We start from the raw sequence: 18,571 nt of genomic DNA on the forward strand, positions 1-18,571 counted from the left end.
TGGATTTGTTTATATGGATAAATGTATGTATGATGATTATGATTATTTGGATTGGAAGTGATATGATTATGATTCGATAATATATGGTCTATGTGAAAATGAGATGTGATTAATGGCAGTGACTATAATCAAATACATTATATAGGAAACGTGATATGGTAACCGTGTTCGTAAATATATGATTCTGGTACATGTGAATTATCTTTGAAACTCAGAAATGTAAAGTGATTATGTATTTAATAATGATATGTGAAACATGTTACCATGCATCAAAGAAAGGTACACAGATGAATATATGATATATATGCTTGCCATATGGCATTGTGGTCCTATGATTTGAACATAGGAAATATGAAATAAGAAAAATGGTTTTGAGATATGACTAGGTCTTAATTTGAAATCTGGACATAAAATGGATATTAAGATGGTGATATTATGATGCGTGGTTTTTATATTTATAAATCAATTAGTGAAGCAATGACAATGGTTTGGTTGGTTACATAATGAATATGTACAAGTTTGATTTATATAATTGAGCTAACTATTATTATTCTAATTTAAAAGCATAGTTATATGTTATTGATAAATAAAATAAGTGAAGTTATTTAATGAATTATATGAACTTAAGAGTACAATGGATGTACATGTGATTGAGATTGTTAAATTTAGTTTAGTGTTATGGAATTATAATTATCATTGAAATGATTTATTTGCTTATGGCTTACTAAGCTCTCAAAGCTTACTCTGTCTGTTTTTCCTATGTCTATAGAGCTTCGGAGATTTGCTCGGGTTGGAAGTCTGGGAGACGTCTTCACACTATCCAGTTTTCGTTTCGGTAAATAAGTGTTTTGAGAATTGGTTATGTGGCATGTATAGGCTAGTTTCGATACGATTCATTTTGATTTGTACACATATAATCCATGCAAAAATGGCTTGTTTATTATGTCAAATTAGTTTAGTACTTTGATTAAATAAGGTTACACATGTTGACGAATCAACCAAAGTATATTATAAGTCTGGACTATGCTTGATATGTTGTTTGTGGTTTTGATGTTTTGGATATTTCAAGTAGTAATGTTCATGTGCCGAATAGGGTTAGATAAAGATGATGCATATTCGATTATGTATCTTTTTATAAGATTCATTAATGAGATCTTTGATTGATTTAAGAGTTTAAGAAAATGATTACTTATGATTGATATGAATATATGTGTATTTTTGATAATGCCTCGTAAACCTTCCGGCGAAGGATTCGGGTTAGGGGTGTTACACCACGTGCTAAAAACCCGCTTCCCTCAAGTAATTTTCTATCAACTGTGATGGAGGACTAGACATATTACGAATATAACATTATAACACCTGACCTACATGCTGTTATAAAAAATTATAAGATCAAAATTAATTAAAATTACATAAATCAAAAAAATATTAAATAATATTCAAAAATTGAAATTAACTCATACCATTTTCATTTGTTTGACAGAGATAGGTTTATGATGGAGACGAATTAATTCCCAAGCCATTGCTAACACGATCAAATATTTTTTAAATTATAAAAATAATAATACTACTTTAGAAAAAAATTAAAGGAAATAATTAATTAAAGAGAGCTTTGAGAAATTTAGGAAGAAATTTGAGAGCTTTTCTGAGAAATTTGGAAGAAATGTTGTGTGAAAAATATCGGAGAGGATTTTTATAGTTTTTTTTTACCGTTGGACCCCCCAACGATTAAAATTTTAAATAACCGTTGGGAAAAAAATGGTTAAAATGTGTCCCTGAGGGAGTGATTTTGCCACGTCAGCGTGTTTTGTACTGACATGGAAAAGTCGCTCCCTCAGGGACGCGATCTGCAGGAATTTTTCCTTAAAACGCTCCTATGTGAACATGTTTTGTAGTTTTCAGCCCATTTCGGTAAATAATGAAAAAAGTGGCCCATTTCCATAAATAAAGTTGGAAATGGGCCTTTATTGGTAAAATGGTCTGAAAATAACTTAAAATGCATGAAAATAACTTAATTTCATTATTAAATTGTAAAATCCTAAAAATGAAAAAACACTACTAAATGTAAGATTTCCAGACATACAAAAATAAATTTCTACTCAAAAGATGTAAATTTTGTATATAACAATGAGTAGAGTTGAATCCATGGAATCAAGTGATAATTCTATTCATTTAGTAAAGGAAAATAAAAACAAAGGGTTAAAATTAAAATTAAAACTATGTAAGAAAATCGCAAAATAAAATATAGTAAAAACTAATATGTTGAAAATCTAGCAAAAGGTAAAATCTTCATTTGATTCATGAGTTTGATCATCAATACAAAGATAGTTTTAGTGTTTTTTGATAAATTAATTTTAGTTGCCGATATCATGCCTAGCAACTAATCTTTCCTTACCTTCTCTATAATCAAGGGGAAGCTCATTGAAATTATTTCCCTTGTCAATAAACAACCCTATAAGTTCAAGCCTAGGATTTAGCTTACCGATAGTATTACTTAATTCTAACCAGGTGGAATTCATTTAGAATCAATTAAATAATTATAAATTTAGTTAATTTAATTCACAAGGCAATATTTTAACAAATGAATTCGTTTGATGCTTTGCCCTTTATTAATAAAATTTTATTTGCTGAGCTAAAAAAAATAAGAAAAAAAGAAAAAATAGTTGCAATGCCTTTTTGGTGGTGAGTAGGAGATTGAAGAAGAAAATAGATGGAAAATTAAATTAACTAAAACAAAAGGCAAGTCTAGTTGTCCACTAAAACTTTTCCATTGTAAAGAAATAAAAAACACTTAAATAGCTAGAAATATTTTATTATCATTGAAAAATTAACACAAAAGTAAGTCTAGTGTGGAAAATTGAAAAATTACATTGTAAAGGTCAAGTGGAATTTAGAACAAAAGCAAAACAGGCCTTAATTAGTGCTTATAGTCAAAAAGTAATTGGACACAACAATTAGAATTGCAAGGTATTTTCTGATTCATATTATTGAAGAATTCAAGACCCATAGCTCATTTGCTTCATATGAAACTGAAGAAAGATAATTGTGGGTAAATTAAATTAATTGATACAAAAAGCAAGTCTAAGTCAGGTTTAGTAGGCCTATCAAATTTGACCCTATCACACGTTATTGAGACATTATTCACATTGGAGTCATAAAGTGATTAACTAAAGAAGAAAATTGAACGCATAAACATCCATAATCGCTAATTAGTGCTAACTATAACAAGGTATTTATAAAATTAATCCCATCACATTTATAAATAAGAGTTTTAATTTTACAAGAAAATTGATCACACTTATATATAAATAAGAACTCTCACTTAAAAAGACAATATTTATTAAATTTGTCACTCTAAATTCATCATTTCTATTTTTGTCAACATTTTCTTTTATTAATTTGATCACCCAAAAAAAAAATTATCAAATTTGTCACTCTACCATTAATTCGATGTGGTAGAGATTAGCGCAGTGAAAATATAAAACGGGAGAAAAATGTTTAAAGCTTGGTGGTGAGTTTTTGCTTTGTTGTAATCGTAGGTCTATTAAGTGATTGAATGTGTTTTATTTTAGAATACTGTATTATTAAACTTTTGTTGCTGTTCTGTTCGTATTTTACAACAGAACAGATCAAATAAAGCAAAAAAAAAAAGACTAACTATGCATTTACATGTAATTTTTGTTTTTTGGTGTCGAAAATAGGAGTAACTCTTATTTAGAGTGACTAACAAGATAGTTTACCGTAATTTTAAAGTGACCAAAATAAGAATAATTACAATTTAAAGTAATCAAAATAAGAAATTTGCTGTAAACATTCTGTTACAATTTAATGGTGGAGTAACCAATTTAATCAATTTCTTTTATGTCGGAATTATAAAAAAATTGGACTCATCAAAATAGGAATGACTGATCCCTATTTAGAGTGATAGTGAGGTAGTTTGCCCAAATTAAAAATTGAATTGTGAAGAGGTTAATTTACAATATATCATTTTTTATAGTTTTTATAAATGCTTTAAAAACGATTAATTTTTTATTATTAGTACCATATTTAAATTATTAAAAGAATTTATATATTTAAATTATGTTAATAATTCTATTAGTTACATGAAATAAAACTATTTTTCATATTGAATATATTAAAAATACTTCAATTATGATTTGAATTTTTTATTATAATATTTGAATTGTCAAACAAATGACGTAATTATAACTAATTTTTTATCAGATAAATTATATATATATATTAATAATTATTAAAATGTAAGTATATAAAATCATTAAATATATTAAAAATTAAAGATAAAAGTAAATATAATTTGATAAATATTAAAAAATAAAAATCCAATTTCAATGTTTTCTCTACAAAATGTGAACTTATTTCATTCCTCATTTGTTTGATTTCAATTTCTTAAGAGATTCATTTCTACTTTTTCGTTTCCTTTTCAATTTATTAATATTTTTATTATAATGGATATTAAAAAATTTAACACCTATAATTTAATTGTCCACACACAGTTTTCTACCTTCTCTTTTTTCAATAAATATAATAAAATATTATTAATATAAATTTTAAATTATAATTACAATTAGATTCCAAAAATGTAGAAAAGTTAAATTGCGTAAACAATCCTTTGTGTTATTATTTTCTTTATTTTATCACAATGTCACATTCAGTGGCTACTATAGCCATCACTGTAATGACTCGAAAGTTAGTGGTGTCAAAAATACGGTTTTGGGATCTCGTTTCCATGAACCAAGCTCGTAAATATTTAATAAAATATTTTTCGTGAACGAGTTGATGACATCCATGCACCACCTACGTCTACGTTCCCGAACGCATCCCAAGCCCTGGTAAGGTTCTTCGCTTCAGCATCAAAGTAAACCACATGCTCCACCGCTTGTGCAGGCCCCCATCAATTCCTTTAAGTTTCGTTCTTGCAAACAATTATACAATATGACTAGTATAAAAATTTTCTTTATTAAATTGTCGACTCAAATATGACAAATATTTAAATTATCTTAATGGTAGCATGTAATGGGCCACTGTCAACTGCTGCTCATCTTCATTCTTCACATCTTGTCTCAACAATGTTGATTCCAAAATTTAAACTTAGTCCAAATGTATAAGGAAGATGTCTATTTCCACTCCCCCTAACTACTTGTTGGTTGAATTTTTAAAAAATTATATATATCCTTTTATTAAATATTTTAATTTCCTAATGTATCTATTTTTTATAATTTTTATTTTTGAGTGTATATATTTAGAATTTTCTAAAATTTAAGCATTTATAATTTAGTTTTTAGATTTTTATAATTTTTCCATTTTTGAATTATTTATATTTATTTTAGATAATTAATATATTATTAGAAAATTTAATATATTTTGTTCCATTTTATATTATTTTTAAAATTTTAATTTAGCACCTTCACATTTTTTTAATTCAAATGTCCGAAAAATTATTAAAATTTTAAATTTAACTTTTTTGCGAACTCATATATTACAAAAATAATAATATTTAATTCGAATTAAAATTTGAATAAAAACATTAATATAATTTTAACATAATAAATAGATTCAAATTCTTAAATAAACTTATTAATTCAAATAATTAAAAAATGAATTAAATATAAAATTATTATCCAAATTTATTTATTTTTCCTATATTAATATTTATAATTTTTTTGACTTAAATTAGTATTCAAAAAATTTTTCCATCCACTATATTAATACCAAAACTTAATGCTGTTAGTTTTTTTTTTTTAATGTGACAATACTGACCAATCACAGGTAGGCATGTGAAGTGCTCTTTGTACTTTGTTGAAAGACGAAATAAAATACCATCACTAACACCTCTTTGCATAATTTTGTCCTTTTTCCTTAAACTTCTTTCTTTCGACTTCGTTTATTCTTTTGCCACGCAGCTTCTCTTGGTTCTTAAACCAAATTAATTTCTTCAACTTTATGCCCTTAAATGGTAGGTGGAACATACATCTCATTTGTTCCACACAACTTGGGTCTTTTTAAGGAGGGCTTTGCCTGTGCTTTCAAAGCATTCACAGATTAAAAGAAGAAAACATAAATCTCATTAGTTTCAAAGCCACTTCATTGGGTGAAGATTATGATGTCAAGTAAGAGGTCTCATAAACTTCTACTTTTACATTTTGCAATATTTTGTCTTCTTCTTCTTCAGGAGAACTGCACCGAAGCTAATGTGATATTGTGCAAAGAGAGCGAGAGAAAAACGCTGCTTGAATTTAAGCAAAGCCTTCAAGCTGTGGATTCGTCAGGCAATGACGTCCTTTCTTCATGGAAAAGTAAGGAGTGCTGTGGTTGGGTGGGTGTCAGTTGCAATAACCTTACAGGGTACGTGGAAAAGCTCGATTTTAGAAGCAAATTCAAGGATGTAGCAGGTACAATTAGCTCTTCATTGCTTAAACTACACCACTTGCGTCTTTTAGATCTCAGCTATAATGATTTTAATGGAAGTGTCATCCCTGAGTTTTTTGGTTCTTTGAAAAAACTAAGATACCTGGATCTCTCTAATGCTAATTTTGGAGGGTCAATTCCTTCTAACTTAGGAAACCTTTCCATGTTGGAGACTTTTAGATTGGGTGGCAATGGTGAAGGCCTGTTTTATCGCCATAATATAGGAAATATGTTTACTGTTGGAAAGCTTGAGTGGCTTTCCCATCTATCTTTTTTAAGAGGGCTGGACCTCAGTTTCGTCAGCCTCAGCAGTGCCGATGATTGGTCCCAAGTAATTAACAAGCTTCCTTTCCTTGAAGAACTATCTCTGAGTCATTGTGATCTTTCAAGCATCTCTCCATCTTTTTCCTTTACCAACTTTTCTACATCTCTCACCTCTCTCGATCTCTCCGGTAATAGTCTCACTTCTTCTTCCATATACCCATGGTTGTTTAATGTTAGTAGCAACCTTGTTTCCCTTGACCTCTCAATGAACCAGTTGAAAGGTCCAATCCCAGAAGCTTTTGGGAACATGATTACCATGCAAGAACTTTATCTAAGCCATAATCAGCTTGAAGGTGAGATATTCAAATCTTTTGGAAATATGTGTTCTTTGGCATTTTTAGACATGGATTCCAACCATCTTAGTACCTTTGGAATAGTTCAGAACACATCTTTATCATGCACAAGATACTCGTTGAGAGAGTTGAGTTTAGCTCATAATCAACTCAAAGGCAACTCTGTGCTCAATGAAATCACAAAACTACCATCCTTGTCAGTACTAGATCTTGGGTACAACCTTTTAAATGGAACCATAAAGGAAAGCATTGGGCAACTACCAAACCTCAAAGTCTTACGGCTTGCAGGGAATGCTTTTGATAATGTTGTGATTTCCGAAGCTCATTTCTCAAATCTTACCAAGTTACGTAGTTTGGACTTATCCTACAGCTATCTGACTTTGAAAATAAGCTCAGGATGGAGCCCTCCTTTTCAACTCGGCTTTATGCTACTTTGCTCTTGCAAGATAGGGCCTAGTTTCCCAATTTGGCTTCGGACTCAAACTGCACTTGTATTCCTTGATATTTCTGCTTCAGAAATTTCGGATTCTCTTCCTGATTGGTTCTGGAACTTAGTTGATAGTTTGGTGTACTTAAACATGTCTTTCAATCAGATCAATGGTACTTTGCCACATGAACTTCGTTACAAAAGGCATTTAGATCTAAGTTCTAATAATTTCACAGGTCCATTGCCAATGTCTCTGTATTCTTTGTGGTCCTTAAACCTTTCTAAAAACAAGTTTACTGGTTCAGTCTCTGCAATTTGCAATATTATGGAAAAATGGAGTTTGTATTTGCTCGATCTTTCATATAATGTATTTTCTAGAGAGGTTCCTGGTTGTATTGCAGAATTCGTGAGATTGAAAGTTTTGAATTTGGCAGACAACAGTTTGTCAGGCCCAGTTCCAAGCTCCTTAGGATCATTGGCTTCTCTTGAAATGCTCAGTTTACGTGGTAATAAATTCTCAGGAGAATTACCTTCATCTTTACACAATTGTAAAATGTTAAAGTTTCTGGATTTGAGTAATAATGAATTATCAGGTGAAATACCTAAGTGGATCGGCCAAAGTTTATCATCATTGGTTTTTCTTAGCCTTCGAAGGAATCAGTTTAAAGGAAAGATGCCCCATCAACTTTGTGGATTAAAGTATGTGCAAATTTTGGACCTCTCTCTAAATAATATCTCTGGTTCCCTTCCATCATGTTTCAATAATTTCACTTCCATGGCTCAAAAACTGAGTTTAGATCAAAGGATTGAGCATGTGTTTAGAAAGTTTTTGTGATTCCCTTTGATCCCAAGTATGTTGATGAGGCATTGCTTACATGGAAAGGAACCAAGCAAAGGTATGCAAAAATTCTTGGGCTGTTACTTGCCATTGATCTCTCTTGCAACAAATTAACAGGAGAGATTCCTGAAGAACTAACTAATCTTCAACAACTGATTGCATTGAACTTGTCAAGAAACTCTTTGATCGGAAAAATCCCTCAAAAGATTGGGCAGCTAAGACAACTAGAAGTGCTTGATCTCTCAAGAAACAAATTTTCAAGCAACATCCCAACAAGCTTGTCAGAGTTAACATTTCTGAGTACCTTGGATTTGTCCTATAATTACTTGTCTGGAAAAATACCAACAGGTAGACAACTACAGCTCTTTGATCCTTCATCATATTCCCATAATCAAGGACTTTGTGGTCCACCAGTTTCACCAGATTGCTCAATGGTCGAGCCACCACAAGTTGAACATACAAGAGAAGGTGAAGAAGATTCTATTAATGAGTTCATGAAATGGTTTTACACCGGCACGGGACTTGGATTTGCTGTGGGTTTTTGGGGATTTTGCTGTGTTGTGTTCTTCAAGCGTTCATGGAGGCATTCATATTATCGCTTTTTGGATAATACGAAGGATTGGCTTTATGTATCATTTATTCTGATGAAAACAAGGTTGATGAAGAGAATCAAAGCTCTTCCAACAAGTTGCAGAAGGTAAATTGCTTTGCTAAATTTACTTTTTCTTTTCAACCCATTAAAACTCAATTAGCATGTTTTAATGATAGATCAAGTTGATTAAATAAATAACGAGTTTTATCTGATTGTGTTATTGTCAGGTCTGGTTAGAACTACAACTGCAAGTGATCTCTCCTACATGTGAAAAGTTCTTAATAAATAAATTTCAAAAGTGTGTTCATCAATTTGATGCTTTTTAATTTCTCTGTATTAAAAATAGTGTGTAATGGTTTTCTTTTTGTTCTTTCTTGTAATGTATACATGGAATAGTATATAATTAATATTTGGCTTGTAGTTATTTTTGTTTATTTGGTTTATATCAATGACAAATGTGTGTTTGTGGACTAACTAAGACAAGTTTCTCTACGCATTAGAAATTCTATCTTCTTTACATGTTGAGGTGTGTCAACTCCATAAGCCTCGTGTTCAACCTTAATCACTTGCTTATTATTGCAACAATCAAGAACTCGAGAGTTTGTTTGGGTTTGTTTCACTGGTTTATTATGGTCGAAGCCTAGTTAGACTCTTTAACCCAATTGGCCCGAGGCAATTGCTCCCCTGTTAAAGAATCTTGTATTGAATCTGTCGATCAACCAACTATTATAGGTTCCATTTATGATAACAATGCAATATTAGTACAGTTGGGTGAGAGGGAGTTTGGGGAGGCAAAAGTTGATGCTGAGACTCAACTCAACTCGACGAGGTAGAGGATAATTTCTTTGGTGGGCGGGCGACGTGTGGTATATAGAACTCTAGCCCTTTGTTAGATGAAGATGTGATTTTAGCAAATGAGAAGTATGTTGAATATATATCAGTATGGGATTATTCAAAAAAGGTTAGAAAAGTTAAATCTCTATTAAGCCTAAGAGTAAAGGGGGAGGGGGAAGAAAAAAACAAAATCCCAAAACCTAAATCTTCCGGGGTCAAGTTCGCTAATGAACCTTTATCCAAATCTGACTTTTTTTGGTTGATGAAACAAACCCATTCGACATTTTTTGGGCTTGTGTCTTTAAATAGCTTTAGTTAAACCTTTAGATTCCATTCGAATCAATATATTATGGGCCTAAAATAGAAGTTTGTAGCTCAAATTATGACCAAAATACTAAAATTGTGCTGTGTTGAAAGTCTAATTAGGTAAAACTTAATAAAAATACACTTTAACCTCATTTCTTCAAATATTCCCTAAATACGTAATAACAAAAATATAAGTATAATATCATGATTCAAGGAGAGAAATATCACAAATAAATTAAGAAATTACACACTTATCAAATTCTCCCCCTCCACTTGAACCATACTTGTCCTCAAGCATGAAACTAAGGAAATGAACATGCAAATACAAATATCGCCTAAAGAAGTACTTAAATCGAAAATTGAATATATTGTTATATACCATAGAGTAAGAAGACACATTTTCACGAATATATTTAAAAATCTATATGCTAAATAAAATATATTGTTAAAAAAGGACTAAATTCTAAAAGAAGTGTAAAAATCAATTTTTATTGTCATTTTGAGTTAAATGGTTAAGAAAATATATCTGTATGGTTTTAATAGTGGACCGTAAGCATCATTTTATTTGAATTTTATATGTTTTATACGGTAAATTAGTTAATAAAGTTAATAATATAATAAAAACAAAAGAATTAAGTATTCATCATCTTCATTCTCTTCTATCTTCATTCTCTTCTATCTACAACCGTAAAACTCCATTTCTAAGCCTTGGAGCTTTTGTTTTGGCTATTTCATGGTGAATGTAAGTATTTCTTAGTTCATTTTTCATAATTTTTAAGTTTTAAGCTAATTGTGATGAAATCTAGCTAGTTAGGGGGCTAATTTGTGAAATTATCAAAGTATAGAGAATATGCCATTGATGATTTTTAATGATTTTGATGTTAGTAGGTTTTATTGGAAGCTTGATTGTTAGATATAGCTAATTTGTAAAGTGATTTTTTTTTGTAATTTTGAGTTTAGGGACTAAATAGGTAAAATGTTGAGTTAGCTTGTTTTATTGTGAATATTTAAAATTTAAGGGTTGTAATAAGATGGTTTAAAATTTGGCTACATGGATATAGATTTTAATTGTAGAAATAAGCTTGTTTCGGTTTTAGGGATTAAATTGAATAATGTGAAAAAGTTTACAGAATTTGTGAAAATTTATTAATAAAAATGACATATGAGTTAAATTGAATAAATTATAAAATTGAAGCTAATAAATTGAAATAAACTACTTTATAGATCAAGAACAAGTTGATAATTGTGGAAAAGGAAAGGTTGCTGACTAGTTCCTGAACTTTTATTATTTCTACAGTTTAGCCCTGGCAAGTTAGTACGATTTAATTTTGTATAAATTTAAATCTTACATTATTTGTGAATTTAGATTGTTGAATATCTTGAATTTCTTAAATAGAAGTAATGAATGTGAGTTGAGAATGTAATTAAATGGATCATTGGTGTTCTACATTTACTTGAGTTGATGAACGTAGGATAGGATACAATGGGTATGCCAATAGGTTATACCGTGCGATGTACGGGGCTGATTGGTGTGGAGATGATGATTTTTGATTTATTCTTGTTTACTGAATATACCGAAGTTCAACATTTGTTGTGGACTATCATGTTATATTACAGTGATTCAGGTGTGTTTCTGGGGGCGAATGTAAAGCCTTTAGGCTTGGCACTTAGTGTTGAGTTGTGTTTTGGAGGGATGTTAACCTACGTGTTTGGAAATTGGTGCCCAGGTGTGTTCTCGAAGGATTAGATCATTTGAGCAATTTGGTGGGTTCTGGATTGTTAACCATGTATCCGAATCTATTATAACATTAATTGAGCATATATTCAATGGTATAATGTAATTGATTGGATTGTATCATTTGCATTTAAGTATAAAGCTCACCTGTGACTTGATTGTGATTGATTGGATTTTGGTTTATTTTCTGTATTCTGTAATTGATATGCTTATTCGATAAGTTTATTGTTTTAACCGTCAAACTTACTAAGCTCAAATAAGCTTATTCATGTCTTTTCTCTTATTTCTTTGTAAATATATTTTTGTGGAGACAGGTGATTGGATCAAATCAAAGAATCACACTATCCAGATATCTTTCAGTAGTTTTTGGATGTTTACTTTTGGCTTATGTAGCATGTAATAGGTGAAATGGTATAAGTTTTAATTGTTCCATATTTGTGGTAATGGTTAAATTGATGAATTTGTGTTTCTGTTTTGTAATAGCTATAAGTGATCATGTTTTAGACATTTTGTGGTTATGGTATTGTTATGTTATTTGGTCATTTGGTAGAAACCTTATATTGGTGGTTATGTTATGGCAAATTTGAATGTAAATGGATGAGTTGAGTAATGGTAAGTTTTGACTTGAATGTAAGGTAGTTTATGACCTTAAGTGTAACCAAGTGATATATGCTAGTGACATGATAACGTAGCTTTAATTTTGGATTGTTTAGGTATTTGAATTGTGGTGTCAATAAGGGCACATGGGTTAGGCACTTAGGATGAATGTTTTGACATATTTTAGGCTTGTTTTGTTAAATGTGTTTTTAATATATGGAATTGGTTGGCTTTGATTTGGCTTGATACATAAGTTTTGGATGAAAATGTGCCTTGTTTTACAAAATTTTTAAGATACACACAGCCTAGGACATGGGTTGTCACACGACTGTGTGCCTTATTTGTTTTTGCTGTAGGTTGGTCCACAGGGTACAGAGAGTTACATGGTCTGACCACACGGCTGTGTGACCTTATTTTACATGGGCACAGTTAGCTACACGATCTGCATATATGGGCGTGTAGAGTAGCCACTCGGCCATGTTCTAAGCCACATGGTCTGGGCTCTGTCACACGGCCTAGCTACATAGTCATGTGACCCCTGTTTTCAAAGATTTTCAAAATTTCCTTATATTTTTTTTTGTTTCAAAATGACCTGGGATTGTTTTCAAATTATTTTTAAGGCCCCGTAGGCTCGATTTAAGGTTTATAAATGTATTTCTACCTTCATTTATATGATTTATTAAATGTTATAAGATAAATTGTATAATTGTTTCTATTTGCATTTAAATGTTCTGAATTGTATTGTAATACTTTGTAAACCTAATCTAGCGATAGAGACGGGTTAGAGGTGTTACACCTAGTTGGTATAAGCACTATTTGAGTTAGTTCTTGTAACAGGATTAGTTGGGAGGTAACAATATTGATTTGACTCTTGTCTTGACTAGTTTTCCATATCGTCAAATAGCTAAATTTTCTTTTACCTACCTTAAATTTTGGTAGGGGCAGCAAGAGAAGCAATTTCAGTAAAATATTGCTATGTGTCAAGATCCATTATGATGGAACTAACTATATATATGGCAAGAAAGGAACATTAGATGGTTTTCTTTCCTTCTATTCCAAATTTTGGACTCTTTTTCTTAAAAATTAAATATTCTCTTCTTTTTCGTTAAGTTAGAAGCTAAGGTTTGTAGGACAATCGGTGGATGTTTCACCCTTCTAGTAAGTTTGATAACTTTGCATCTCATGATTTTGAAAAAGTAAGGATGTTAGTATAATAATAGTAGGGTATGAATAAGAGGCATTACATAAAGGTCGTTTGAAATTGAGATGTGGTAAACTGTACGTAAATGGGGTTTAATGGAAGTTCCATGATCTTTTAAGCAGTTGTTGCTACTGGTTCAGGTAGGATCATTGGAATAGAAACTTTGAGTTGAAGTAAAGGTGTGACAGCCCTAATTTGACCTTAGTCAGAAAGTGGTTTCAGGACCATAAAACCGAGTCATAAAAATAATTAACCGTCATATTCTATGTTTATTATATGTGAATATACATGTGTGAAAGTTTCATACTTTACTTTTGTCATTTGTATGTGAAATTTATTAGTTGGGACTTAAGTGAGACAATTGTGAAATGTGTTAGGCAAATGTAAAAGTGATCTAATAGTACATGTTGTCAAAAAGGTTGGACTTGCATGTCAAATTAGCCAATTCTTTTAGATAGTGGCCGACCATGTTATTGATTAAAACATATTATATTTATTTTATGTTAACATTTTATATAACAAAAAGGAAATAATGAATAAAGAAAATAAAATATTGATTAGTGGGAGGAGAAACCAAAGTTAGTCCATGTTTGCTCCTCCATTGCCGTAATTAGAAGAAAAAGAAGAAGAAAATCTTTGAGAAATTGGGCTATGGTGGTTGGCTAAATTAAGGTAAGTTCAATGTTAATTCTTGGATTTTTAGCATATTTTGAGTTAGTTATTAAGTTCATTACTTAACCCATGACAAAATTTGGAGTTGTGTGATGTCTTGAGCATTCGGCCATGGTAGAAAATGAAAGGGGTATATGGTTGTTTTCAAGTTTAATGAATAATTTACGAATGGAAGAAAATTGAAATAGTTTAAGATATTTGTAAGTAGTTTAGATGAATGAACAATAATAATAAATCATCTTGTGTATTGGTGTAATTGCCGAATTTGAACTAGGGAAATTTTTTGAATAATGTTTGTATTTTAAATGATGGAATAGAGTGAATGCTTGGGATGTGTTATGCATGAATTATAAGTTGGATTAAAGGCTGTTATATTGCCTTGTCATTTTCGAAAATGTGCTTTGTTAAAGAAATTGAGTGTTGATGTTTAAGTGATGTAAGTATAGGTATATTCCGCTTGTAGTTTTATAAGTGTAATATGAGTATTTTGCTTTGTAAATAAGTACTAAGTATGTTATGAATGGTTCTTATATATGCGTATATACAATGGAATATATTCTTTAAATGATTAGTATATGTATGTGAAATATTATTTCGACACATGAGTTTTTGCATTTGAGTGAAAATGTACTAAGTTTAAATATGTCTTCTTGGCTTTGGAAGTGATTAATAATATGTTAGTAACTATATGAGTATTCGGTCAGAATGATGTTTAAGTACAAATGTATTTATGTGGATGTACTTATAAGTATAACTTGAGATTTAATGGTATTTAGTCATTATAAATAACCATACTTGTAGAATTTATTAAATACATAATTGGTCTTAATGTAGATATGCATATAACTATAAAGTTGTTAATGCCTAAGTAAGATGTTTGGTTGTGCATGACTAGGGAATATATATATATGCATATGGTGCTTGATAGTTAATCATTAAGTCATATGTACCTTAACCTTATAATATACATGTGTTATATTAAATCGCCTATTTGATAAGAAATTAAATGAATTCAATTGTTTTAAATCAAGCTCAAGAGCAAAGAGGATCTAGATCTGATAAGGGAAAGGAGAAAGCAATCGAATAGCCTATCCGCCACTGTTCAAAAATATCCGAGGTAAGTTTTGAGTAATTACAATTATTAAATAATTGATGTAATGAGATAAGCATGATAAATGAATTGCAATCTATTGTCTCTACTTGAATAAGGTTGTTTAATAAATAGCTTGAGTATATGGAATGTAATCGAATGGATATTAGGAGTTAAGATGAGATAGTGAATTGGTTATGTGTTCTTGCGTAAAAGTGTTGAATCGAAAGTTATATTGAAAGTGTGTTTTCGTTGTGTGCATATACTCGAATGAAGAAAGTAAAATACAAATGTGATATGTTATTTGAGCCGAATTATCATGTGGATAAATATGCTTAGCTCTCGATATATTATATATCCGGGTTAAATCCCGCAGGCTTCATGCTGGTAATATATATCCGGGTCAAATCCCGCAGGCTTCATGCTGGTAATATATATATATCCGGGTTAAATTCCGTAGGCTTCGTGCTGGTAATATATATCCAGGTTAAATCCTGCAGGCTTAGTGCTGGTACTATATCCAGGCTTAAAATTCCGCAGACTTTGAGCTAGTAACTGGATTCGGGTTTTGAAACCTAGCACGCTTAACGCCGGTGATTCGAATGAGATTACAAATTCAAATGATCAAAGTAAACTATTATCGAATATGTATGATACATGGAAATGACCAGGTACGTATTATATACTGATATGTGAATTGATTGCAAAGTGAGTCATTAGTATTAAACAATGATATAATTGTGTGAATGATTAAAATATCTATGAATAAGAGAAATGATCGATTCGATCAATGTCTGCATTATATGAAAATATGTGATTTAAATTAGTTGTATGAGCCATAAAGTAAAGTGAAGCATGTGCTGAAAATTTCTTTGTGTATTTATATGCGGCCAATAGTTTTTATGTGTGGCATACTTGTGTAAATTCGGCCTTGTGATTGTAATTAGAGTATGAATTTGGTAATATTCATTGTTCGATTTAAGTGACATGTTTTAATTGTTTAAATGATTAAAACTTACTAAGAATAGTAATGCTTACTTTGTTGCCTTAATTCTCTATTTTGTAGATTTTGTTCGTCAGCTACAGTCTCGGGGATCTCAAAGTCAAAATCGTCCATACTATCTAAGCTTTTTGGTACTCTACTAGTTAAATTTCGATATTGGCATGTATAGGCTTGACTTTTTGTTGTTAAATAATTATCTTTTGATGATGTATATATGTTTAGCCATGTGAAAATGGCTTGATAAGTTACTGTATGTGTTCCAAATGGTTAATGTGAATGTGTGGTTGAGATTTGATTAATGTTTTAAATTTCTGATGTGAATTGAACTTAAGAAATGAATCAATATACCTAATTATCTTGATATGGCTCTTTTGTATATGGTAATACTCTTTAACCCTCCGGTGAAGGGTACGGGTTAGGGGTGTTACATTTTATTGGTATCAGAGCTACGGTTTAGTCGATTCTAGGACTAACGTAGCGTGTATGAGTCTAGCTATACATGCCATATAGTGTTAAACGATAGTGTGATGATTTCTGACAGTTAAAAATGTGTTTTCATATAGTAATGGATCCCGATCCCAATCGAGCAGTAGCTGATGATGTTGAGAGTGTAGCGCCTGCTCCCGCACATGGAACAACGCCGATAGACTCTCAACCTATTGCAAGTAATCAGAACGATGAGGCTAGACAGGCTTTCTATAACGTATTGAATGATTGGTTCAACCAATACATTCGAACCAATACGGCTGTTCCACAACCCCCACTCCCGAATAATACACCCCCTGCACCTACGATACCTCCGGTAACTGATCAGACGAGGTTAAATAAGCCCCCGATTGACAGAATCCGAAAGCACGGGGCTACTAAATTTAAGGCTACAGATAGCGATGATGCTAAGCAAGCTGAATTTTGGTTGGACAACACTATCCGAGTGTTTGATGAACTATCCTGCACACCCGATGAATGCTTAAAATGTGCTATATCTTTGCTACGTGACTCTGCCTATTATTGGTGGATTACGTTGATTTCTGTTGTGCCCAGAGAGCAAGTGACTTAGGAGTTCTTCCAAACCGAGTTTTAGAAAAAGTATATCAGCCAGAGATTCATTGATCAGAAACGGAAAGAATTTCTTGAACTTAAAAAAGGTTCCATGTCTGTTACTAATTATGAACGAAAATTTGTGAGGCTTAGCCGGTATGCCCGAGAATGTGTTTCTTCAAAAGCTATAATGTGTAAACGTTTCGAAGATGGACTGAACCAAGATATAAAATTGTATGTTGGCATTCTCGAAATCAGAGAATTTGTAATACTTGTCGAGCGAGCTTGCAAGGCCGAAGAGCTTAGTAAAGAGAAAAAAAAGCTGAGGTGGGAGCAAGAGAGTTCCGTAAGAGATCTTCGGGAAAACTCTTTCAGCAGTCACCAAAGAAATTTAGAGAGGATTCAGGTCAATCTAAAGACACTTCGGGCTTTTCCAGACAAGACCATAATCGACCCCTAGTGAATAAGCGAGCCACTTCGGTTGCCAGTGTTGGAAACGATCGTCGGGACAGAACAGAGTGCAAGTATTGTGGTAAATTGTATTCGGGGAGTTGTAGATTTCATGACCTCTCTTGTTATAAATGCGGATCAGCCGACCACTTTATTAAGGACTGCCTGAGATTATCTGAACAGAATATGAATCCGAGTGGGAAACTGAGTACTACAGCACGAGGTAGACCACCTATGAATACGGGGAATGCTAGTGGCGGTCAGAGAGTGTCTAGAGATGCTACAACCAGATCCGAGGCTCGTGCTCCTACTAGAGCTTATGCTATACTCGCACGCGAGGATGCTTCTTCGCCTGATGTTATTGCCGGTACTTTTACTCTCTTTGATGCTGATGTGACTGCTTTGATTGACCCTGGTTCTACTCATTCATATGTATGTGAGACTTTAGCATCCAGTAAGACTCTACCGGCTGAGTCTACTGAGTTCGTAATCCGAGTGTCAAATCTCTTGGGTCGATATGTGTTAGTCAACAAAGTGTGCAGGAAATGTCCCCTGATAATCCGAGATTCCTGTTTTCCAGCCGATTTGATGCTTTTACCATTTAATGAATTTGATGTTATTCTCGGTATGGATTGGTTGACCGTTCATGATGCAGTTGTGAATTGCAAAAGAAAGACTATTGATTTGAGATGTGCAAATGATGAGATAATCCGAGTTGAGTCTACTGATATGAATGGGTTACCAG

General features: G+C 31.7%; 1 protein-coding gene across 2 annotated transcripts; it reads left to right on the forward strand.

Annotated features, from left to right (window-relative positions):
• The first annotated feature begins 5,930 nt into the window (after window positions 1-5,930).
• On the forward strand, window positions 5,931-9,320 carry LOC107944378 (receptor-like protein EIX1). 2 transcript variants are annotated; one of them, XM_041110818.1, is made up of 3 exons: window positions 5,931-7,976; window positions 8,064-9,005; window positions 9,128-9,320. In XM_041110818.1, exons 1-2 carry the CDS (start codon window positions 6,119-6,121, stop codon window positions 8,303-8,305), a joined length of 2,100 nt encoding a protein of 699 aa, XP_040966752.1. In that variant the 5' UTR covers window positions 5,931-6,118; the 3' UTR covers window positions 8,306-9,005; window positions 9,128-9,320. The 2 variants fall into 2 exon arrangements, with proteins under 2 accessions (XP_040966752.1, XP_016733704.2); XM_016878215.2 differs by having other exon boundaries at window positions 5,933-8,366; window positions 8,484-9,005.
• The last annotated feature ends 9,251 nt before the right edge of the window (window positions 9,321-18,571 follow it).

This window comes from Gossypium hirsutum, chromosome A04 (assembly GCF_007990345.1).
Source record: "Gossypium hirsutum isolate 1008001.06 chromosome A04, Gossypium_hirsutum_v2.1, whole genome shotgun sequence".
Taxonomy (NCBI): Eukaryota; Viridiplantae; Streptophyta; class Magnoliopsida; order Malvales; family Malvaceae; genus Gossypium; species Gossypium hirsutum.

Coding starts and splice junctions, on each gene's coding strand:
- LOC107944378 (XM_016878215.2), top strand. CDS start 6,119: ATGATGTCAAGTAAGAGGTCTCATAAACTTCTACTTTTACATTTTGCA.